The sequence below is a fragment of the Bufo bufo genome, chromosome 3, assembly GCF_905171765.1.
Source record: "Bufo bufo chromosome 3, aBufBuf1.1, whole genome shotgun sequence".
Classification (NCBI taxonomy): Eukaryota; Metazoa; Chordata; class Amphibia; order Anura; family Bufonidae; genus Bufo; species Bufo bufo.
In genome coordinates, this window is record NC_053391.1 from 84,812,618 (window position 1) to 84,838,303 (window position 25,686).

Consider the following 25,686-nt stretch of genomic DNA (forward strand, 5'->3'; position numbering starts at 1 on the left):
TCTTACTCCAGTAGGAGAGTGAAGTAAGAAAACTGCAAACTCTTTTCTAGACTAAAGATTTAGGTTTATAGGCTATGTACACCTTTTTAGCTAAAATCGTTTTTTCAACTGGCCTTTATTAAAAATATCAAGCTGTTCTGTCACAAAGGGTTAACTGTTTTTATAGCTGTGTGACTAGTACTTTCACTTTTACTTTGAGCGGTCATCTAATAACACTTATCTCTAAACTATTAAAATGTCATAAACACTTATTTAAGTTACATTCTTATCAGTAAGATAAGAACTGAGCTATAAGAGTGTTGATAAGGTCAGAGAGCAGAGATAAGGAGCCCGTCAGCTCCTGGTCTGATGGAAAAGACAAAGGGTGCTACTAGAGCATGTCAGCTCTGTACAGAAAAAAAGGATGCCATAATAATTCAAGACCAATTTAAAAAAATAGTTTTAGCTCAAAATGAGTGCAATGCAATAATAAAAAAAAATTGCCTCCAAAGGTATACATAGCCTTTAAGGATTAGGATATCAAACAGCCTGCAACATTTGAATAAAGGTGGAATAAAGGACACCAAAGCAGAATCAAGCAAAACAGACTTAAAATTTTCCCCTCATGATAAATTCCCCACAATTAGTTTTGGTGCCGGCTGAAAGACACGATCAGACTACGATCGAGCATTGGGTGATCGCCGTCACCTTTTACAGAGGCCAGTGACGTACCTACCATATAGGCAGACCACGCAGCTGCTATGGGGCCCGTGGGAAAGAGGGGCCCGAAGTGGAGGAGAGGCCCCGCCCCCTAATTGCTCCTGTTTATCTTTCTAAAGCTAAAGGACCTTTGATAGAAACATAGAATGTGTCAGCAGATAAGAACCATTTGGCCCATCTAGTCTGCCCAATATACTAAATACTATGGATAGCCCCTGGCCCTATCTTATATGAAGGATGGCCTTATGCCTATCCCATGCATGCTTGAACTCCTCCACTGTATTTGCAGCTGCCACTTCTGCAGGAAGGCTATTCCATGCATCCACTACTCTCTCATTAAAGTAATACTTCCTGATATTACTTTTAAACCTTTGCCCCTCTAATTTAAAACTATGTCCTCTTGTAGCAGTTTTTCTTCTTTTAAATATTCTTTCCTTTTTTACCTTGTTGATTCCCTTTATGTATTTAAAAGTTTCTATCATATCCCCTCTGTCTCGTCTTTCTTCCAAGCTATACATGTTAAGGTCCTTTAATCTTTCCTGGTAAGTTTTATCCTGCAATCCATGTACTAGTTTAGTAGCTCTTCTCTGAACTCTCTCCAAAGTATCAATATCCTTCTGGAGATATGGTCTCCAGTACTGCGCACAATACTCCAGATGAGGTCTCACTAGTGCTCTGTAGAGCGGCATGAGCACCTTCCTCTTTCTACTGGTAATTCCTCTTGCTATACACCCAAGCTTTCTGCTAGCATTTCCTGCTGCTCTATGACATTGTCTGCCTACCTTTAAGTCTTCTGAAATAATGACCCCTAAATCCCTTTCCTCAGATACTGAGGTTAGGACTGTATCACTGATTTTATGTCATCAGAGGTCCTGTAAGAGAACTGCACAGTGTAAAGTGTAGTTCCCAGGTTAGAACAGTGCATCTGCCAGGACCTGTGATGACATCATCTTCAACATCACAGGTCCTGCAGAATCTAGCAAAGGAACTGCACCAAAAATGGTGTAGTTCCTAGGTTTCAAAGGTATATCTGCCAGGACCTGTGATGACATCATCACAGGTCCTTCAACCCCTAACAGCAAGTATTAGAAGTTCACACGCAGCTCTGCATTGATCCATACAGACTGGAATGGAGTGGTAAGAGGAGGTTCTCCACTTTTCATCATTTCCCCCCCCCCCCCCTCCATGCCCTGTTTTTACTCATTGCTCACTCATGTATAATACTTCAGACAGTTACAGTGACCACTAACTCATGTACCTCACACACAGTGACCATAATGTATAACTGACCACATATTTCTGTAAACACTGCATCTACAGTATTATACCTTCTATGTCTCACATCAATACACTGCTCTCTCTCTCTCTATATATATATATATATATATATATATATACACAGACACAATGCATATATTACACAGTATTATACATGCAATATGTACAGATATATAGTATATACAGCAGTGTACTGATATGTGAGGTACGAGGTATAATAGATTCAGTGTGTACAGATATATAGTATATACAGCGGTGTACTGATATCTGAGGTACGAGGTGTCAATACACTGCTGTATTTACTATATACCTGTACACACTGCATCTATTATACCTCGTACCTCACATATTACACTACTGTATACACTGCATATATTATACCCCGTACCTCACATATCAGTACACTGCTGTATATACTATATACCTGTACACACTGCATATATTATACCCTGTACCTCACATATCAGAACACTAGGGAATATACTATATACCTGTACACACTGCATCTATTATACCTCTTTTGTGTGCCAGGGCTGTTTTGTTATCCCAATCCGGCCCTGATGGCATAAATGATAAAATGCAGCAGCAAGAATAGTTCATGGAACAAAAGGAGGGGCTATAAAAGGGGAATGGGGGCCCAATTTAGATTTCTGCTATGGGGCCCAGTGATTTTTATGTACGCCCCTGACAGAGGCCAATTATCAAGAACGAGCATTTCTACAAACAGGTATTCCCAGTAATCGGCCTGATAATCTGTCCATGTAAGAGGACCATGGCGATGAGTCTAATATACTATTTTTCGGTGACTGATTTTCTTCCATGTATATTGGCTTCTTCTATGAGAGGACAATTGCCTAGAACAGTGTTCCTCAACTCCAGTCCCCAGGCCCCACCTGCCGGTCATGTTTTCAGGGTTTCCTTAGTATTGAGCAGGTGATATAATTAGTGTCAGTGCATCAGGACTTATAACAAGTATTTATTCTGTGGGATATTCTCAAATCAAGACCAACATGTGGGCCCTGATGACTGGAGTTGAGGAAAATTGCCCTAGAATACCATTTTCACTAAAGTTTTGGTGGTCTTCTCAAGGAAGGTTTACTGTTTTTCAGAATGCTGCTATATATTTAATTTATATAGATTTTCTGCCATAGTAAATGAGGATTACATGCTTTTGCCACTGTCATTGTAATCTGATGTTGTGTTGCCTTCATTCCGCAGAAACATGATGGCCATTTTACAGTCATCCAGCTGGTGGGCATGCTGCGAGGAATCGCCTCTGGAATGAGATACCTCTCTGACATGGGATATGTTCATCGGGATTTGGCTGCCAGGAATATCCTTGTAAACAGCAACCTCGTGTGCAAAGTCTCAGATTTTGGACTTTCAAGGGTGTTAGAAGATGATCCTGAAGCAGCTTACACAACCACAGTAAGTTCACAGACACATGTAAATATGTTATCATGGCCTGTATATACCATGGGGAAGATACATGAAATATGAACATTCTAGGAAAATTCTACTTTATTGTTCAAGGCAGTTAATCTAATTTCCTTGCTATACAGTATACTATGGAAGTGATATTGCCCTTGTTGGGGTTCAAACTCTGCCACACAGGATAAGTATGTACTGTGCCACTTCAGAATACCAACTCCCAAAATCTGGGTAAACTGGTCAAGTCTCGAGAGTGCCGCATCCGAACACCAGGACCAATGAGTAATTTGACCCCAGCATCAAAATGTTGTATGTCGCACCCAGGGGTGAAGTGGACTGCACGCAGTAGGAGCTAGAAGAGGAAAGAAACTAGGTGGGGTCTAGTCTGAGGTTTGAAAACACTTTGAGGTCTGTACTTTGGGGTTGGAATTTATTTTGGGGGTCTGGTCTAGTGTCTATACTTATTCTAGGGCTTGAATATATTTTGAGGTCTTGTGTCTAAATTTATCTTGGGGTCTAGTCTGAGGTCTGTATGTACTTTGAGGCCTGGTTTGGGCTGTGTAATCATTTTGGTGTGTGATGAAGGGAGTCATGTGGACTATGTGACCTATATAGATGGTTGGGGGCATATGTTAATACTGCCAATAATCACACCACTTCTCATAAATTTGCTGACGGCTCTGCTTAAAAGTAAGCAAGTATGGATATCAGGGATTCATAGGTCACAGTCACACCCTGGTACCCAAATGCCATATGAAGGTGTCCATACACTTTCAATAGCTTTCTGGCCCAACTCCCCCATGCATACACACTCGGTTCAGCTGAGCATGTATGTGTTTTCAATAGGGAGAGAGGAGTAAGCTGCTGTCCGACACCTCTGGCGGTGGCTCATCTTCTGGGATAAATAAGGATCGGGTGTTGAGATTTGATGCGCCTAAACCTTCTCTCCCCCAGTATCTGTCAGGTGTTCCCCATAAACAGATTGTTGGCCAGTCTTGTTAAAAAAATCACGGCTTGAGGTCGACAATAGTTTTAAGGGGTCAGTGACATAACTAGAAATGACTCCTCCCGTGCAACCCCCCACTCCTGTGGCTACTCAAGATCGCTCTCTCAGACGAGACCCAGCAGGCGCTCCATCCATTTCCCACAGTGTCACTGTATATAATGTCACTGTATAATACTGTTGAGGGGGCCCTGACAATAAAATCTTTTAGTCCTCACCGTAAGTGGGCCCCTTCTGAATTTGGTCCCCCAAAGCAACCGTTTCCCCTATAGCTGTACACAGGAAAGGGGTTGTGCAGCCAGTAAATATTGATGACCTATCTTTAGGATAGGTCATCAATATCTGATTGGTGGGGGTCTGACTCCCAGCACCCCTGCCAATCAGCTAAAGAGGAGGCAACACCCATACAAGCGCTCAACATTACAATGCCTGTTATCTCACATGCAGCGGCAGCGCAGTGTAATTACAAGTACTTGTTCCATTCACGTGAATGGAACAAGTACTTCTAATTACACTGCGCTGCCGAGATTTCCAATGCGGTGTGCAGTGTGGTCTTGAAGTGGAAGTAGCACTTGTACAAGTGCTTCCTCCTCTTCAAACAGCTGATTGGAGAGGCTGACTGGAGTCAGACCCCCCGTCGATCAGATATTGATGACTTATCCTGAGGAATATCAATATGTACTGGCTGCACAAAATGACACGTGCTACTGCACAACCCATTGAATGTACATGGAGGCCTTAAGAAGACAGCGATGGTTGGGGATCTTCATACAAGGTCCAGAAGTTTCCAGCTGTGCCTTTTCATCTGTTTTTATTCTGTATGCTAGACAGTCATCTACGTAGATTTTATACTTTTCTCTCCATAACCCTATTGTCCTTGGACCAGGATGCACATTACACTAAATGAAGTTTACAGTAGTCAAATCATGTCTACCCAGGCCAAGCCAAGGTTTGTACCGCAGCACAGATCGTTGCAGTCCTCTTCCTATTGATTATGTTAACAGCACAGATGTGGCAAGCTGCCATGTACCGAGGATCCTGCACTGTTTAAACAACCTCATAAATTAACGTATTCGGCTGTTTATTCATTTTCACATTTAATTATTGCCACTGATTTATTTATTAGACAGCTCACCCAGACGCTCCCGCTCATGCCTGGCCCTGTACACAATCATCTGGTTACAAGTAAACTGCAGAGAGGATTCACAGAGGCAGCTTTGTCTTCAAGATACAAATGACAGATTATCACAGTGATCTTGCTTCAGAGATGAAGGTTATAGATTATTACAGTACTATTGCTCAGTTTTAGAAATTACAGATTATCACAGTACTGTGATGACATTTTCAGAGCTGCCGATTATGGATTATAATAGCACTACCACTTAGGATCAGAGATAAACTAAATTATGGATTATCACAGGATTATTACACAGTCTTTAAAAGATGCCAGTTATGGATTATGACAGTAATATTACTAACAATTTTAACGACTGCCAAAATTATGGATTATCACAGTACTGTATTTTTTACTTTTTTTTTTATTTTTTTGACCCATGCCATTTTTTTACAGGTGTTTCTCCCATAGACTTTTCTCCTGGACTTGAAAAAACCCTTAAATAAAATGTAAAAAATGTTACCACTACAAAAATACTTTAAGGGCTCATGCACGCGGCATTGCCCGGCCGTGTCCGTATTGCGGCCCCCAAACAGCGGGTCCACAATATGCGGGCACCGGCAGTGTGTACCCTGCATGCAGAAGGTCCGGAGCGGAACGGAGGTACGGAACCTCACAGAAGCACTACGGAGTGCTTCCGTGGGGTTTCTGTCCATGCCTCCGCACCGCACAAAAGTGGTGCATGCACTACATTTTTGTGACGTGGACGGACCACGTACCCATTCACGAGCCTTAAAACACATGAAATCCCAATTCATGATGTATTTTTCAAAAAAGAAAAAAGGATAGTAGCAATAATGGCAATTTTGGCAAATATCCAAAAATGTCCATAGTTCAAAGTATCATTGCTCCAGGGCACAACACTGGCACTACCTCCTACGCACATGCTGTCATACGTCATGACAATACGTACATGGGCCAGGTCCCATATTCTTTGTACTCTGCATGCCTAGAAAATTATTACCACACATGCAAAGTCTGAATTTATGCTTCTGTTCAAGGACCTCCCATGCCACTGCCCTAATCTTTCAGCACAAGCGCAGATAATATGCACTGCGCATGCTCCTGGGTGTAGTGGACGAGTTTCCAGTGCACATGTGGGTGCAGTGGTTGTGTTTGTAAGTCACAAATAGGTCCAGTGGGCTGGGTAGTAAAAGCAATGTGGAGTGCTGGGCGGGTTCAGGAAAGCAGAAGTGGTGTAGTGGGTGTTAACTGATGGCACTGGACGGCAGAGCAGTCTAAGTGGATTGTGGGTATTTGTAGCTGAAACACGCCCAGAAACTCAAAATGGCAGGAGCAACGGTGTGCAGCGAGGTGACCCGCGGGATCAGTGACTAGAAAAACAACAGATCAGTGAGGAACAGCACTTTATTGCTTCAGGCTGGGTTCACACTTGAGCGTTTTACAGCGCATTCAAACGCGCTGTAAAACGCTCAACACATGAAAACCAATGCTTCCCTATGGCCCTGGTTCTCACTTGAGCGTTTTACAGTGCGTTTGAACGCGCTGAAAAACGCCCTACGCTCAAACAAGTTCTTGAGCTTCTTTGGGGCGTTTTGACGCTCGTTTGTGGCCATAGGACACTGCAGTCAATCACACAAACGCGCGTCAAACGCGTGTTTACTATTGCAAAAAACGTGCATAAAAACGCGCGACAAAAACGCGCGTTAAACGCGCATATCAAATACGCTCAGGTCTGAACCCAGCCTCAAGACTAGTTAACTACTTTCCCATCTCCATATGACAAAAACAAAAGTCAATGGTAGGGTCTTTAAAGATGGAGCCCGCTGTTTCACATAGCAGACACATGGGTCTAATATCAGCGATAATGTTAATTGCAGACTTTTAGTATTTCAGATGCCGTGGTCAAATGTGACCACGGCACCTGAAAGGTGTAAAAACACGTAAACGCACGCTTCCTGTACAGGAATGCCTTTCTCGCGCTGACATCAGGGAAAGCGTTCCTTAGCTGCTGTACAAAGCTTCAAGGCCTGTTACTGGTATGTTCCAATGCAGGCCCTCAGGCGGCAGCACTACATTGAAATATACTGATTTTTTTATTCTGTAATGGATGAAATTCCATTACTGAAAATGAATGCCAATTTACTGATTGCATGCTGAGGTCCCCTTGGGGGCCAAAAGAAAACTGTGAAAAGTGTTTTTCTAAATATAAAATATGTGTATATTTATAAAAATTTTAATCACCCCCTTTACCCAAAATGACAGTACAAATAAACAAAACAATTATAGGCATCGCTGCATCCAAAAATGCCCATACTATTAAAATAAATATATATTTATCTCATACAGCGAATAGTGTAACAGAAAAGAAAAAAACACAAAAATGGCTGATTCAAAGTTTTTCTGCTGCTTTATCTTAAAAAAAATTGAATAAAAAGTGATTTAAAAAAATCATACACGTACACTATATGCTATAAGGAAAAGTTATGAGGGTCAGAATATGGCCATGAAAAGAAAAAATAACCAAAGTGATTATTATTTTATTTTTTTTCTGTACTAAAACACAAAAAAACTATATAAATGTGGTATCGTTGTAATCATACTAACCCAGAAAATGAAGGGGACAGGTCAGTTTTATAGTGAACCACTGTAAAAAAAAAAGGGATAAAACTGAGTTTTTTTCCAGTTCCATAACATTTGGAATTTTTTTTCCAGCTTCCCACTACATGATATGCAATATTAAATGGTGCCATTACAAAGTACATGTTATAATGCAAAAAAAAGCAAGCCCTAAATAATGCTATGTAAATGGTAAAATAAAAAAGTTATGGCTCAGGAAAAGCAGGGAGTAAAAAATGCCCGGTAATGAAGCGGTTAAAATACAGCCGTTATTTTTAAATTGGATTCCTGGATAACCCCTTCAAGATGACAACTTACATGGTAAAAATCGAGTTCATTCTGCTTTTCACAACCAGTAACCCAGCATCTTAAGTTTCTATGATATAAGGATCCTGAAGGTGAAAGAAATCTGAAGCCTGAACATTAATGCACTGATGATCCATAATTTGCTTCTCTGAAGAATAAGCATTTACAAGGGAGTGCAGAGGTAGCAGTTACACGTGTGACCGCTCCCCAAGTGATAGGACGTGTCCTATACTTAGTTGCAACATGCAGCGCACGGACCCATTGAAGTCAGAGGGACTGCACCTTGATGCGGCATGCGCATGGCCAGTAACTGTGTTTTGCGCACCTGTAATTTGCAGACTGTAACACCCTTGCGGTCATGTGAATGCGGCCTTAGACTGTTCTCGGCGGGATCGGCTGACAGTACACTAATATGTGTGGGAGCCTTTAGATGGCAGAGATCCCAATAGGTCATTTGCATATATAAGTGAACCCACCCTACTGCAGTGAACACTTCCTTTTTTCTGAAGACATAGCAGCGTTTAGCACATTCTAAACAGATGAGCTGATATTCCCAGGACTATATTACAATATACCCTTGCCTCTCCATCCATGTCCTTATATGTTGGAGAATTACTTCCTCTGGAACGCTGTGCATTGATTTCCACTTTCTGCTGTAACCCACATTCACCTTTGTGTCAGGCAATGCATTAATACTTCAGCCAGTGAACCTGACGAGAAAGGGAGATGTTTTCTTCCCATGTTTACAGGGAGCTGCCTACTCAGCAAGACAGAAGAGAGCTGATTTACCGGAGATTAATATGTACATGCCGCTGCATACGGTGGAGGCACGTTCTGTAATGTCTCTCTTCTGAAGAATTCTGGTTCAGATCTTAGTCTTCTGTTGCTCTGTGCACTCTGAAGGGTTCACTGACTTTTTGCTGTCCAAACCTAACACGCCCTGCGGCCCTCTGCTCTTATTGTAGCACTCAATATTCAGTTTCTCTAACGAATTTAATTCTAAAATTATTTTAACCCCTTATCGTAATTGGACTTAACTGTACGTCCATTTTATCGATGGATCCATTTTTACTGCTTAGATGTTTCAGGCACATGCTGCCCTTAATCAAGAGCAAAATTTAAAGGCTATGTACCCCTTTGGGGGCAATTTATTTTTATTATTGCATTGTGCTCATTTTGAGCTAAAAATATATTTTTTAATTGGTCATTCTTAAAGATTTGGAACCCCTGTCTCTGTGCAGCCTTGAGTTTCTCTGGTAGCAGGCTCTTAATTTTCTCTCTGTTCCCTCAGGATCCTGATCTCTGCTATCTGACCTTATAAACACTCATTATAGCTCAATTGTTATCTTACTAATAAAGAAAGTGGCTTAAATAAGTGTTTATAAACTTTTGATAATTTAGAGAATAGGGGCTCCATTTATCATTCTGAAATATGCCTAAATTAGGCATATTTGAGGCACAGTCTGCGACTTTGCCCAGTTCACGCCAGGTCTAAAATTGTGGGAGTTGCGTAGGCGGGCAAGGGGCTGGGTTTAGGCTTTATTAAGATCGGCGTCTAAAATGCCAGTCATAATAAATGTGCCCCTAGGTTTATTACATAACCAGCACAAAGTGAAAGTGAAAGTACCATTTACACAGCTAAACAGTTAACCTTTTTGACAGAACAGCTCAATATTATTATTATTATTATTATAATTTTTAATAAAGATCAATTGAAAAATAATTTTTAGCCCAAAATAAGTAAGATGCAATCATAAAAATTGCCTCTAAAAGGTGTACATGCCCTTTAAAATGTAAAAATCACTGGCGGAATTGCTGTTTTTTTCTATTCTGTATCCAGAAAGAGTTAATAAAAGTTAATCATTATATAGAGCCCAAATTTGTACCATTAAAATACACTTCATATTGCAAAAAAACAAGGATACATATATGTACGTTGATGGAAAAATAAAAGAATTAAAGGGGTTGTCCGAGTTATTTTTTTTGTTCTTTCTATGTTCCTAACTGGGCAAATGTAACAGCTTTCCATTTAACTCACTTTATCTCCAGTGGCTGGTTTCTCAGATTTCACTGAGGGTCACATGACCTGTGATGTCAGCTTCTCTCCCTGCTCTCATAAAGGTCGTTTACAAGCCTGTAAACGAGATGTCACTGTGCTGGCAACGCCCCCTTCACTGACGGCTGTCTGCTCTATCCTAAGATTCTTAACCCCTTCAGCTGCAGCAGTGACAATTCTGAGCACAGGATCTGACAGACTAGAGAGAGCATTGCACAAGATGGTAGGGGGAAGATCCTGAAGAGCAGTGTCATTATACAGCTGGGACTTGTAGTCCTACACATACAACAAGCTGCAGAGTCTCCCACCAGGCAGACATGTCACTCAGGGCAGCTCTTGTATCCACTCCCTTAGCAGTGCAGGGGGAGGGGCAGAGGTTGTTTTTATTGCATGTAAACAAAGGGCCAGAAAAGAACCAGGGAAATGAGGAAATATATATATTTTTTAGCATAAAACTTGCTTAGCTCAGTTATATATTGCTGCCCAGCAGATTTTCAGTGCTATATTATTTTTTTTCCTAACTCGGACAACCCCTTTAAGCTTCTCTAAATGAAAAAAAAAAAAAGAATTACGCTTCTCTGAATGAGGCAAAATATATAAATGTTCAGTGATTAATGCCAAATAGGTCCATTGCTGAAAGGGTTAATACTCTTTTTTTAAATGAGATATAACGTGATGGTCCCCCCGGCTGCTGCTGCCTCCATTCAGTGGCAGCATCCTGTTGCCAGGGGAACCAGGAATGCAGCCTGTCCCTCACTGACGTTGGAGTCCCGGGCCAATGAGGAGGTGTACCTGGGCTCCCGAACGGAGGGTGCACGGGCAGTAGCTCCAGTTTGAGCTGCCTTTCTCTCTGTATAATGGCTGGCACCGGCAGATTGCAGAAGCCAGTGAATTTCTCATCCTCTGGCTCCCTCTGCTGTTACATGTGATTATTAAGGACTCCTCTGGCTCTGGATTTGAACTTGTGACTACATTATCAGCTTCTGGGTTTTGGTATCGTATTTGATCTCCTGACTCTGACTCTTTGGCGTGTTTTGGCTTTTGACCCTTTTTTCATACGACTACTGTCATCTGTTTGTTTTTCTGTTTTTCCTTGTTTGTGTGTCGCCCCTTCACATGTTGCAGTATAGGGACTGTCGCCCAGTTGTGGGTCACCGCCTTGGGTGATCATGCAAGTAAATATGGATAATGGGATAGTTTAGGGCTGCGCTATCCCTGTTTGCGTGCGATGGTAGTGGTTATTCTGACATATAACTTAATGTATCTTAGGCCTCTTACACAAACGTATTTCCATTCCATGTCCGTACCGAAAGGTACTCCGTGTGCATTCCGTTTCTGTATTTCCGTTCCGCAAAAAAATAGAACATGTCCTATTATTGTCCTCATTACGGACAAGGATAGTACTGTTTTATTAGGGGCCAGCTGTTCCGTTCCGCAAAATACGGAATGCACACGGATGTCATCCGTAATTTTTTGCGGATCCATTTTTTGCGGACCGCAAAATACATACGTCGTTGTGAGAGATTTTGTTAAGTGGCATTGCCTGCATGATTGTGACAGGGAAGCTTTGTCTTCTCGTCTTGGCACTGGCACCAGGTGTAATCTCTTTATTAAATGTAAATTCTATGCTATTTGCCTTTGCTGCGCTGAATATAATCTGTTGTTCTCTGTTATCAGCGCTTTAGGAGTCGATGACTGTAGTGTTCTTCTGTGAGATCATTGAAAGTCTGGCAATTCTCCATGATTTCTACTTTATTTTATACAGTCAGGTCCATAAATATTGGGACATCGACACAATTCTAACATTTTTGGCTCTATACACCACCACAATGGATTTGAAATGAAACAAACAAGATGTGCTTTAACTGCAGACTGTCAGCTTTAATTTGAGGGCATTTACATCCAAATCAGGTGAACGGTGCAGGAATTACAACAGTTTGCATATGTGCCTCCCACTTGTTAAGGGACCAAAAGTAATGGGACCGAATAATAATCATAAATCAAACTTTCACTTTTTAATACTTGGTTGCAAATCCTTTGCAGTCAATTACAGCCTGAAGTCTGGAACGCATAGACATCTCCAGACGCTGGGTTTCATCCCTGGTGATGCTCTGCCAGGCCTCTACTGCAACTGTCTTCAGTTCCTGCTTGTTCTTGGGGCATTTTCCCTTCAGTTTAGTCTTCAGCAAGTGAAATGCAGGCTCAATCGGATACAGGTCAGGTGATTGACTTGGCCATTGCATAACATTCCACTTCTTTCCCTTAAAAAACTCTTTGGTTGCTTTTGCACTATGCTTTGGGTCATTGTCCATCTGCACTGTGAAGCTCCGTCCAATGAGTTCTGAAGCATTTGGCTAAATATGAGCAGATAATATTGCCCGAAACACTTCAGAATTCATCCTGCTGCTTTTGTCAGCAGTCACATCATCAATAAATACAAGAGAACCAGCTCCATTGGCAGCCATACATGCCCACGCCATGACACTACCACCACCATGCTTCACTGATGAGGTGGTATGCTTAGGATCATGAGCAGTTCCTTTCCTTCTCCATACTCTTCTCTTTCCATCACTTTGGTCCAAGTTGATCTTGGTCTCATCTGTCCATATGATGTTGTTCCAGAACTGTGAAGGCTTTTTTAGATGTCGTTTGGCAAACTCTAATCTGGCCTTCCTGTTTTTGAGGTTCACCAATGGTTTCCATCTTGTGGTGAACCCTCTGTATTCACTCTGGTGAAGTCTTCTCTTGATTGTTAACTTTGACACACATAGACCTACCTCCTGGAGAGTGTTTTTGATCTGGCCAACTGTTGTGAAGGGTGTTTTCTTCACCAGTGAAAGAATTCTTCGGTCATCCACCACAGTTGTTTTCCGTGGTCTTCCGGGTCTTTTGGTGTTGCTGAGCTCACCGATGCGTTCCTTCTTTTTAAGAATGTTCCAAACAGTTGTTTTGGCCACGCCTAATGTTTTTGCTATCTCTCTGATGGGTTTGTTGTGTTTTTTCAGCCTAATGATGGCTTGCTTCACTGATAGTGACAGCCCTTTGGATCTTATCTTGAGAGTTGACAGCAACAGATTCCAAATGCAAATAGCACACTTGAAATGAACTCTGGACCTTTTATCTGCTCATTGTAATTGGGATAATGAAGGGAATAACACACACCTGGCCATGGAACAGCCGAGAAGCCAATTGTCCCATTACTTTTGGTGCCTTAACAAGTGGGAGGCACATATGCAAACTGTTGTAATTCCTACACCGTTCACCTGATTTGGATGTAAATACCCTCAAATTAAAGCTGATAGTCTGCAGTTAAAGCACATCTTGTTAGTTTCCTTTCAAATCCATTGCGGTGGTGTATAGAGCCAAAAATGTTAGAATTGTGTTGATGTCCCAATATTTATGGACCTGACTGTATATTTCCAGTTCTAAGAACTTCCAAGCATTTGGCAATGTATCTTGAAAGGAAACAACTCTCCTTGAGGAGACCCTGCTAGTAGAGCTTATCTAGGGCAGTGCTCCGTGGGAAAAATTATCCAAAATTCCTGTTGTCCAAGAGGAAGAAAACTGTCTAATGCCAGCCATAGGCGTTAAACTGTCAATGTTTGCATTAAAAAATATAAAGGCTAGGTCCAGTTTCCCAACCAATTCATTCACTAATCCATCAGAAATGAAAAATCAGGTGTCTTTACAATAGTCTTAATCCCATATGAATACATTTTTCAAACCAGCACCTGGATCTAAATACTTTTGTAATTGCATGTATAGCTCCACCTGCTGTTTGTTTTTTCTCTTTATTTCTCTGTCCCACTTGCTGAGGTGGTCACACTTGCTCAGTTACATCCTTCAACTGCCACCAGCCATATCTAATGTTAGAAGCTGTGAAAGTTGCAACAGAAAGGAGGAAAAGGCATAGGTAGAGAGATGCAAGCAGAAAGGACTCGCCCCCTGAGCTGCCAGCTTGAAATAAATCTAACAGAGCAATGAATGAGGAGATCCCTGGACCCATGTGAGGTACAGGGCTGGTTTAGCTTTGTTAGAAAGAGATTGTTATGTACTATATGATGTCTGATTTTCATTTTTTACATTAGTGATGGGATAATCCCTTTAATTTAAAACAATCTACTATTTTGTGGAGTGCAGGGTTGTTTACTGTGAACCGCCATACTGTTATGGTGCAGTTCTGGTGCGGACTGCACAGTATTATACAGCTGAGAGACTGTTCTCATGTTTGGCATTATGGATAACTCAGATCCCAGCCTTTTAAATGCTTTGATGCCATGATGAATAGCAATCGTGGCACCTAAGTGGAGGAAGCTGCCTCTGTAAGACCATCCGAACCCCTACAACAGGATTGTCGGAGCTGATGGTTGCAAGGAAAGCCGAGGGACCTACAGTAACAAAGGCCTCTAGGTCTGCCTTGTAATTGAGCCTATTAGGCCCTGATAGAGCTGAACAGCCTACCCACCTGTGTAAAACTGACAAGTTTTACAGTGTATTATGGATGCATTCAGAACATCACATAATCAAGCCCCATAGTGGGACTAAAAATAAAAAGGGTAAAAAAGTTTAGTAAAGTTTATAGAAAAAAAAGGCTAAAAATATGAACACACCTTTTTCCCCCTTGCACAAAATTTTTGATTATGGGGAAAAAATATACCTAGGGGGACATTTACTAAAGCTTTTACGCCACAACTGTGGCAAAAAAAAAGACGCACTTTATGGTGGGGCTAAAGGGTTTACTACGGCCAGCTAGATTTACTATAACGTCTGGTGTAAGTTATAACTCACATCTACACCAGCCCCTGACTAGTGTAGACTTAAGTGTCTGGAGCGCTAAGGGGCAGAGATGCGACGAACTCAGCTTGTCACTAGAATCATGTGTAATGGACAGAGGGAACTTGTGATTGCAGATTTTCCTTACCAAGCCAAGCCAGTCCTCTGTAATTGGTGTGCAGTGGGTAATATAGGGCACTCTATAGTGACAGTGACTATAGTGACACAAATTTTAAAAATAAAATAAAAAAAAAGGTTATTTCACAGGTCCATATGGGAAACTGAACCCCAAACCTTCTGTAAAATTGCCACCACACCATAGAACCTCATGACTGTAAACAGTGGCGTACCGCCAATATACTGTAGGCAGAACACGCCGTTGCTATGGGGCCCGCAGCACAGGGGGGCCCGGAGCGCAGGGAAGGCCCCGCCCCCTCCGCTTATTTTAGCCAGTACTAGTAGTACACTACACACACTGTGGCGCAGGCGCAGCGGGCCCGCTGCACTTGTCTTTGATCGGCGGGCCCGCCCCCCTCCCCCCGCACGTCTTGTATTAACCTGCCTCACTGCATGAACTTGATTCTCCCGGCCAGGCTGCAGGCGTGTTCTCTTTTCACACTGGCCAATCAGCACAAGTCAGCAGCACAAAGAGGCAGCTGCTGATTGGCCAGTGTTTGCAGGCAGCACGAGCGGGCGCCGCTTAAACCCATTCATTCTCTGACCTGACCCTGCACCGAGCCCAGCCCCAGCCCCAGACTGAAGGTCTGCCTGCCTGCCCACCCGCTCCTGACCGGACACGGAGTCCCGGACGGTGGTCACCTTCTGTTGATTGGTTGGTGTGCCGTGGTTGGTTTGTAGTTGTGTATGGGAATGGGAAGGGATAGATTAATGCAGCATTGCCTGCCACTGCCAGGCAGCAAGAGAACTCATAGGGAGGGGGACTCATATAGGACAGTCTGCTTTCCTCCTACTCTGTCCTGTATTAGCCTTTCCCCCCTGAGTCCTCTATGAGCCCCCCAACCCCTAATGCCCCCCAAAATGCCCAGGGCCAGGGGGGAGAGGAGTAGAAGGAAAGCACACTGTCCTGAGCATTTTGGGGGGCTCATAGAGGACAGTCTGCTTTCCTCCTACTCTGTCCTGTATGAGCCCCCCTAATGCCCCCATTACCCGAAAAAAACGAGGGGGGGAGGAGTAGGAGGAAAGCACACTGTTCTGAGTTTCCCCCCTGAGTCCTCTATGAGCCTCCCAACCCCTAATGCCCCCATTACTCCAAAATGTCCAGGGTGGGGGACACTGTCCTCTATGAGCCCCCCCCCCCCCCCCCCCCTGAGTCCTCTATGAGCCCCCCAACCCCTGATGCCCCCCAAAATGCCCAGGGGGGAGAGGAGTAGAAGGAAAGCACACTGTCCTGATCATTTTGGGGGGCTCATAGTGGACAGTGTGCTCTCCTACTCCTTCCCCCCCCCCCCCCCCCCCCGGGCATTTTGGAGGGCATTAGGGATTCTTTAATGGGGGTGTGGTGGCATGGGAGGAGCCAGGATAGGAGGTGGGACGGGCCAGGGGTGGGTAGTGGGCAGGGTTAGAGGGCCCAATTCAGATGCTTGCTATGGGGCCCAGTGATTTCTATGTACGCCCCTGACTGTAAAGAAAGATTTTTCAGCTACTACTAACAACTGTGTTCACATACATACTACAAATAGCAAAAACCAAAACATACTACACCAAAACTACAACAAATAGCAGTTATTAGTATAAAAAAAACTCTTGCTCAGAAATAGGTTTCCGTAGCGTTGTGGTAATTCAGTTTCCTCCAATATTAAAAGTCTGTGGTTCAAATCCCTCTAGGGACCTGTAAGATAATTTAATTAACAAACATTGTGGCAATGAAATAAGGAAAGCTGTAAAGTCAACCTTACATTTCTCTAACATAACCTGGACTTTATTTAAAAAAAAAGTTGATATGCTATGTGCCTAAGTTGGACCACAGAAAAGAGCAGACATACTTTAAAAAAATATATATATATCATAAAAGCAAACATACAAGAAACAACATTGGATGGTAAAAGCCCAAGATTGCGCAACCAAGACAAACTACAGGTCCGCTCACCGAGCACAGGCAGAACTGACAGGTCACTGACACATCTCAGCTGTGTCAGTCACTTGATTAGAGAGACAGCATGGACATCGCTTTAAGTGGAAGGGGGCTGGCACACAGGCAGTGAAGGGAAATAAGCCATACCCCATGATGCCACAGCATTGATGATGTGTCGTCTCGCTAGGGAGTGGTAGCAAAGAAGAAGAGCAGGATACCGGAGACAACATACAGCATAGCTGAACAGAACTACGAGACTTCCTGTCACTGCTTACAATACATACAAGTACAGTGAGCTTTGCAGACACTATACCAGTGGTGGCGAATCTATGGCACTGGTGCCAAAGGCAGCACTCAGAGCCCTCTCTGTGGCCCCCGCACACTGGAAAAAGTCTATGGTGTACCAATATGCCTTAGACTTTTCCTGCCAGTCAACAGCACAGTCAACACATTGAATGTAGGCAGGCTATTATAGCTCAATGATAAAGTACATGGAATATATACTGTATTGAACTGTAATATTCAGGTTAAATTGCCGTATTGGCACTTTGCGATAAATAATTGGGTTTTGGATTGCAGTTTGGGCACTGATTCTGTAAAAGGTTTGCCATCACTTCACTATACTATACACTTTGCTATGAGAGAAGCCACAGTCAGGACATGTAGAATGTTAATGACTGGTAAAACAAACAAAAAAACACTGGAGTACCCCTTTAAGACTGCTGTTTCCTATCAACCTTGCCTGTGATTTTGTTTAGTTTTCTAGGCTCTTTCTGTGCAACTTTATTCTAACTAGGGTTGTCCCGATACCACTTTTTTAGGACCGAGTACAAGTACCGATACTTTTTTTCAAGTAGTCACCGATACCGAATACCGATACTTTTTTTAAATGTCATGTGACCGTTTTGGGGGATCTGTGGATCTGTGGATGACGCACTGTCATGTGGGGGATCTGTGGATGGCACTGTTATGGGGGACCTGTGGATGGCACTGTTATGGGGGATCTGTGGATGGCACTGTTATGGGGGATCTGTGGATGGCACTGTTATGGGGGATCTGTGGATGGCGCTGTTATGGGGGATCTGTGGATGGCACTGTTATGGGGGATCTGTGGATGGCACTGTTATGGGGGATCTGTGGATGGCACTGTTATGGGGGATCTGTGGATGGCACTGTTATGGGGGATCTGTGGATGGCACTGTTATGGGGGATCTGTGGATGGCACTGTTATGGGGATCTGTGGATGGCACTGTTATGGGGGATCTGTGGATGGCACTGTTATGGGGGATCTGTGGATGGCACTGTTATGGGGGATCTGTGGATGGCACTGTTATGGGGGATCTGTGGATGGCACTGTTATGGGGATCTGTGGATGGTGCTGTTATGGGGGATCTGTGGATGGCACTGTTATGGGGATCTGTGGATGGCACTGTTATGGGGATCTGTGGATGGCACTGTTATGGGGGATCTGTGGATGGCACTGTTATGGGGGATCTGTGAATGGCACTGTTATGGGGATTTGTGGATGGCACTGTTATGGGGATCTGTGGATGGTACTGCTATGGGGTAGGATATCTGTGGATGGCATTGTTATGGGGTGGGGGGATCTGAGGATGGCATTGTTATTTGGTGGGGGATCTGTGGATGGTGCTGTTATAGGGGATCTGTGGATGGAACTGTTATGGGGAGGATCTGTGGATGACACTGCTATATGTCATCCACAGATCCCCCTCATAACAGTGTCCCCCAATACACCGGGCCCCGCCGCTCACCGAAGTATTTATAAACGTGAATCCTTATCCTGTTATTAAGTTGAACTAACGCTGCCCTCTCCCATGTTCCCCTGTATCCCCCTGTATCCCCACAGCACTTACTTAAGCTTCCATAGCAGGCAGAGCGGACGGCACCCGTAACGTCACTCACTGACGTCGCGCGTCTGCTCCGCCTGCTTCATTCATAAAGTGGGCGGAGCAGGCGCTCTACGTCAGTGAGTGACGTTACTGCTGCCGTCTGCTCTGCCTGCTATTGAAGCTTACAGGGGGATACAGGGGAACATGGGAACATGGGAGAGGGCAGCGTTAGTTCAACTTAATAACAGGATAAGGATTCACGTTTATAAATACTTTGGTGAGCGGCGGGGCCCGGTGTAAGAGTACAGTGACTGCACCGGGCCCCGCCCCTAGTTACGGACTCCAGCCCCTCCTCTCTCCCGATGCTGCATCTTTGCCGGGCCGCAAAAATATTCATTGCGGGCCGCATGACACCCATGCAGTAAGTAATACCCAGTCACATACCAGCAATAATTATCGTTGCCGGCTCTCTCCACCCCTTCTCAGCTGCCGTTCACTGCCCCCTCTATGCACCGCTCACCAGCCCGCTTGATGTAAAAAAAAAAAAAAAAAAGTATTCTATTTATGTATCGGGGCGGGGTATCGGCGGCTGAGTACCGCCGAGAAAACTCGGAATCGGTCCCGATACCGATACTAGTATCGGTATCGGGACAACCCTAATTCTAACATTTCTGATTATCTGACTTCTGGCTTGTTTTGTGTGCTTGCTGTTTATATTGAGTGTCCTGGTAACTAACCTTGGCTCTCCTCTGGATTAACCTATTGTGTACTGAATTGACTGTGTATGTCTTTTCCTGGTTTTGAACCTGCTTTTATTATTTATTTTGTACGGTACCTCCCTGCTCATTCTGGAAGATCTGTTACTAGCGTACCCACAACAGTGTACTGTGATCAGCTCCACAGATGTGTTATGGATCCGTAGGAGCGAAATCCATCCTGCCTTGCAGTGGACCCTGGTGAAGAACCTAGGGGTAGCCTTAGTCTTATACTACCCAGAGTGTTTTTGGAAGGCTGGTAGCAGCTTTGGGGTACACTAGCTGTGATCTGGACAGTGACTTTTCTACATTCTGCTTTCCCCATAATGATGACCTGTCCACATGATATAATATCAGATAGGCATGGGTCCGACTCCCAGCACCACCGCCGATCAGCTGTTTGAAGAGAACGCATCGATATCGGTAACTGGACAACCCCTTTAATGTCACTTATTCATATAGTCATTGATTTACCAACAACCAACACAGTTCAAAACTGCAGCTGCATCTCCCTTCTCCCCTCCTCCTTCTCTAGTAGTGGCTGTTCTATGTTGGAAGCTGAAAAAAAAATCATATATTCACAAGAACTACCAATGAATGCAAAATGAATGCAAAAACAATTATGACAATAGTTACGCTTTAAAAACTGTAAAAATCTTCAATAACTATTTACTGTTTACAAAGTATAAACTTTTTCATTTAGTTTATCTTTTTGTTTTATTTTTAAATATGGTGCCGTTAATTAAAAGTAAGAAGTATACTGAGTGAAGAAAACTAATAATGAAAAGACAAATGCGTCTTGGCATAAATAACGAGGGAGGGCAAGTGCACAGAACATTGTGTGGGCAGTACAGCCAGGAAACCTATTATTTAGGAAGCAACATATTCTGCACAGATCACGCACACCTCTTTGGAAACAGCTCACAAGTGAAGAAAACTGTTCTTTTGTTCTGCAGGTAACACTCCTGCTGGCACAAGATATTTCATTCTTTTTTTAAACTGGAAAGTAAACTTTGTTAATTGCAAAATGAAAATAACTAGTAATAGCACATTTTATTTTTCTACTTAAACATTAATCACTCCTGATTTTTTATATTTTTATTTAACCCCTTTAATGACCTGCCTATTTTGAGGCGTAAAGACATTGCAAACTTTTTTTATTTTCCTTTTTTTTCGCATTGAAAGAGCCTTAACTTTTTTTTGTTTCCGTTTTTTGTTTACATTTTTACGGCATTTATCATTAGGTTTAAATGACATGTTATATTTTTTTCATTGGCAGTTGCGATTACTATATCAAATTTATATAGTTGTTTTTTAATACTTTCACAAAATAAAAACACTGAAAAAATGTTGTGTATTTGTGTATTCTGAGAGCGATATCTTTTTTTTTTCTTTGCAGGATGGGCTTGCATTTTTATTCTTATATTCTTAACAACTTTTTGATCACTTTTGATTCCATTTTTGGATGGTAAGGTGACCAAAAACAATTCTGGCAGTTTGCTTTTTTTTGCTGTGTACAGCCATGCAAGTTAAAGAACATGATAATTTTACAGCTCTTGTCATTTTGAATCCAGTGATACAAATTGTGTGGTTGTTTTTATTTTAATTTTGTAAATAATGGCATAATCATTTGCATTGGGTGTTTTTTTTTTCTTTTTTTTTTCTTATATCTATTTTTTTGCTCTGTTTTCAGTCCCACCAGTGGACTTGAACTCTAGGGTACTTGATAATTAAAAAAATAACTAAAAATACTGGGATACTTATGTATTGCAATGTATTATTCCTGTCAGTGATTGCTGACAGGCAGCCTATTAGACCTTGCCTTCAGCCTAATAGACATGTTTCTATGGGGGTCTGTCTTTAACGCGGGGCAAAAGGGGCAGCTGCCCCGGGCCCAGTTGCTCCTGGGGGGCCCAAGCTGGGCCGTCTTTAATATTGATTGGATCCTGAATTTACTTGGGCCCCCTGGATCCCGTCTTCCCACATAAAAGAAGTTAAATATATATTTTAGCTTACAGTGAATTACTGTAAATACTTACAGTTCTGAAGACTCCAGCAGGTTCAGGATCAGTGCCCTGGGCAGCTGGGCTCAGGGCTGGAAGTGCACACCGCTCTGCAGTTCAGGAAGGAGACCGGGGCTCACCCTAGCGTTGCAGTGCCTCCGCGTGACGTCACGGCGCGTGGCATATGCAAGGGGCAGTGTAGGTCAGGAGGAGGAGCAAGCAAGTACTGTAATTTTCGCTTTATAAGACGCAACTGATGATAAGACGCACCTAGGTTTTTGAGAAGGAAAATAAGAAAAAAATTATTTTGAACCAAAAGTTGTGCTTTTGGTGGGTTTTGAACTTATGGTGGTGTGTGGATGACACTATTATGGGGGATCTGTGGATGACACTGATATGGAGGGGATCTGTGGATGAGGCACTGTTATGGGGATCTGTGGATGACGCCCTGTTATGGGGGCATCTGTGGATGACACTGTTATGGGGATATCTATGGATGACACTGTTATGGGGGCATCTGTGGATGACACTGTTATGGGGGGATCTGTGGATGACACATATATAGCATCTTATGCTTTATATGCGTCATCCACAGATCCCCCCCATAATAGTGTTCCTGTGTAAATAGTGACCCCCAATACAGGGGGTGGAGTTTGGCAATTAATCACGGCGGGGTATATGTGAAGTGTAATCAACTAGTCATGGCTGGGAGGCTAGTACTCACTATCAAACATTCAAACTACCGTAGCAGGCAGGCCAGTAGCATAACGTGACGTCACTCACTCCGTCACGCTGCACGTACCTGCTCCTCCCATTTTATTAATAAAGCTCTGCCATAGAATATCAGTGCAGGATTCCCAAACATCAGGGGTCTCTTTTGGTGGGAAAAATTTTTTGGGGTTATTTCTAATATTTTCAAAAAAATTTACATATTCAATAAACCCCTTGCGGACCCATTAAAAAAATGCACGTACGTCATGGTTGGGGGCTACTTCCCTGCATCTGCCGTCATTGGAGATAGATCTGATGCTAGCAGTTTAATCTCTTCAATGCAGCAGTCAATAGCAATCATAGCATCTAAGTGGCTAGATGGAGGGAAATCTCTCTGCCACTCCATCACCTCCTTGTCATATGATCAAAGAGTGCTGATTGTTGCTATGGCAGCTGGGGGCCTGACAACTGCCGCCAGTTCTGCCATAGAAACAGGACCGTATTTAATATTGATTGGACCCTGGGCAACAATTTACTTGGGTCCCCTGGATCCCGCCTTCCCACATAAAACAAGTAATATATATATATATATATATATATATATACATACACTCACCTAAAGAATTATTAGGAACACTATACTAATACGGTGTTGGACCCCCTTTTGCCTTCAGAACTGCCTTAATTCTACTTGGCATTGATTCAACAAGGTGCTGATAGCATTCTTTAGAAATGTTGGACCATATTGATAGGATAGCATCTTGCAGTTGATGGAGATTTGAGGGATGCACATCCAGGGCATGAAGCTCCCATTCTACCACATCCCAAAGATGCTCTATTGGGTTGAGATCTGGTGACTGTGGGGGCCATTTTAGTACAGTGAACTCATTGTCATGTTTAAGAAACCAATTTGAAATGATTCGAGCTTTGTGCCTTGGTGCATTATCCTGCTGGAAGTAGCCATCAGAGGATGGATACATGTTCTCATTCTGTTTACGCCAAATTCGGACTCTACCATTTGAATGTCTCAACAGAAATCGAGACTCATCAGACCAGGCAACATTGTTCCAGTCTTCAACAGTCCAATTTTGGTGAGCTCGTGCAAATTGTAGCCTATTTTTCCTATTTGTAGTGGAGATGAGTGGTACGCGGTGGGGTCTTCTGCTGTTGTAGCCCATCCGCCTCAAGATTGTGCGTGTTGTGGCTTCACAAATGCTTTGCTGCATACCTCGGTTGTAATGAGTGGTTATTTCAGTCAACGTTGCTCTTCCATCAGCTTGAATCAGTCGGCCCATTCTCCTCTGACCTCTAGCATCCACAAGGCATTTTTGCCCACAGGACTGCCGCATACTGGATGTTTTTCCCTTTTCACACCATTCTTTGTAAACCCTAGAAATGGTTGTGCGTGAAAATCCCAGTAACTGAGCAGATTGTGAAATACTCAGACCGGCCCGTCTGGCACCAACAACCATGCCACGCTCAAAATTGCTTAAATCACCTTTCTTTCCCATTCTGACATTCAGTTTGGAGTTCAGAAGATTGTCTTGACGAGGACCACACCCCTAAATGCATTGAAGCAACTGCCATGTGATTGGTTGACTAGATAATTGCATTTATGAGAAATAGAACAGGAGTTCCTAATAATTCTTTAGGTGAGTGTATATATATATATATATATATATACACTGCTCAAAAAAATAAAGGGAACACAAAAATAACACATCCTAGATCTGAATTAATTAAATATTCTTCTGAAATACTTTGTTCTTTACATAGTTGAATGTGCTAACAACAGATGGAAATCAAATGGAAATCAAATTTTTTAACCCATGGAGGTCTGGATTTGGAGTCACCCTCAAAATTAAAGTGGAAAAACACACTACAGGCTGATCCAACTTTAATGTAATGTCCTTAAAACAAGTCAAAATGAGGCTCAGTAGTGTGTGTGGCCTCCACGTGCCTGTATGACCTCCCTACAACGCCTGTGCATGCTCCTGATGAGGTGGCGGACAGTCTCCTGAGGGATCTCCTCCCAGACCTGGACTAAAGCACCTGCCAACTCCTGGACAGTCTGTGGTGCAACGTGACGTTGGTGGATAGAGCGAGACGTGATGTCCCAGATGTGCTCAATTGGATTCAGGTCTGGGGAACGGGCGGGCCAGTCCATAGCATCAATGCCTTCGTCTTGCAGGAACTGCTGACACACTCCAGCCACATGAGGTCTAGCATTGTCTTGCATTAGGAGGAACCCAGGGCCAACCGCACCAGCATATGGTCTCACAAGGGGTCTGAGGATCTCATCTCGGTACCTAATGGCAGTCAGGCTACCTCTGGCGAGCACATGGAGGGCTGTGCGGCCCTCCAAAGAAATGCCACCCCACACCATTACTGACCTAATGCCAAACCGGTCATGCTGGAGGATGTTGCAGGCAGCAGAACGTTCTCCACGGCGTCTCCAGACTCTGTCACGTCTGTCACATGTGCTCAGTGTGAACCTGCTTTCATCTGTGAAGAGCACAGGGCGCCAGTGGCGAATTTGCCAATCTTGGTGTTTTCTGGCAAATGCCAAACGTCCTGCACGGTGTTGGGCTGTAAGCACAACCCCCACCTGTGGACGTCGGGCCCTCATATCACCCTCATGGAGTCTGTTTCTGACCGTTTGAGCAGACACATGCACATTTGTGGCCTGCTGGAGATCATTTTGCAGGGCTTTGGCAGTGCTCCACCTGTTCCTCCTTGCACAAAGGCAGAGGTAGTGGTCCTGCTGCTGGGTTGTTGCCCTCCTACAGGCTCCTCCAGGTCTCCTGATGTACTGGCCTGTCTCCTGGTAGCGCCTCCATGCTCTGGACACTACGCTGACAGACACAGCAAACTTTCTTGCCACAGCTCGCATTGATGTGCCATCCTGGATAAGCTGCACTACCTGAGCCACTTGTGTGGGTTGTAGACTCCGTCTCATGCTACCACTAGAGTGA

General features: G+C 43.3%; 1 protein-coding gene across 1 annotated transcript in view; it reads left to right on the plus strand.

The window, feature by feature from the left end:
- EPHA6 (EPH receptor A6) overlaps positions 1-25,686 on the plus strand; it is a 1,083,458-nt gene that overhangs the window by 1,013,123 nt on the left and 44,649 nt on the right. The window contains exon 13 of the mRNA XM_040423272.1: positions 3,196-3,405. Within this exon, the coding sequence (XP_040279206.1) occupies positions 3,196-3,405 (210 nt within the window). The remainder of the gene's footprint in view (positions 1-3,195; positions 3,406-25,686) is intronic.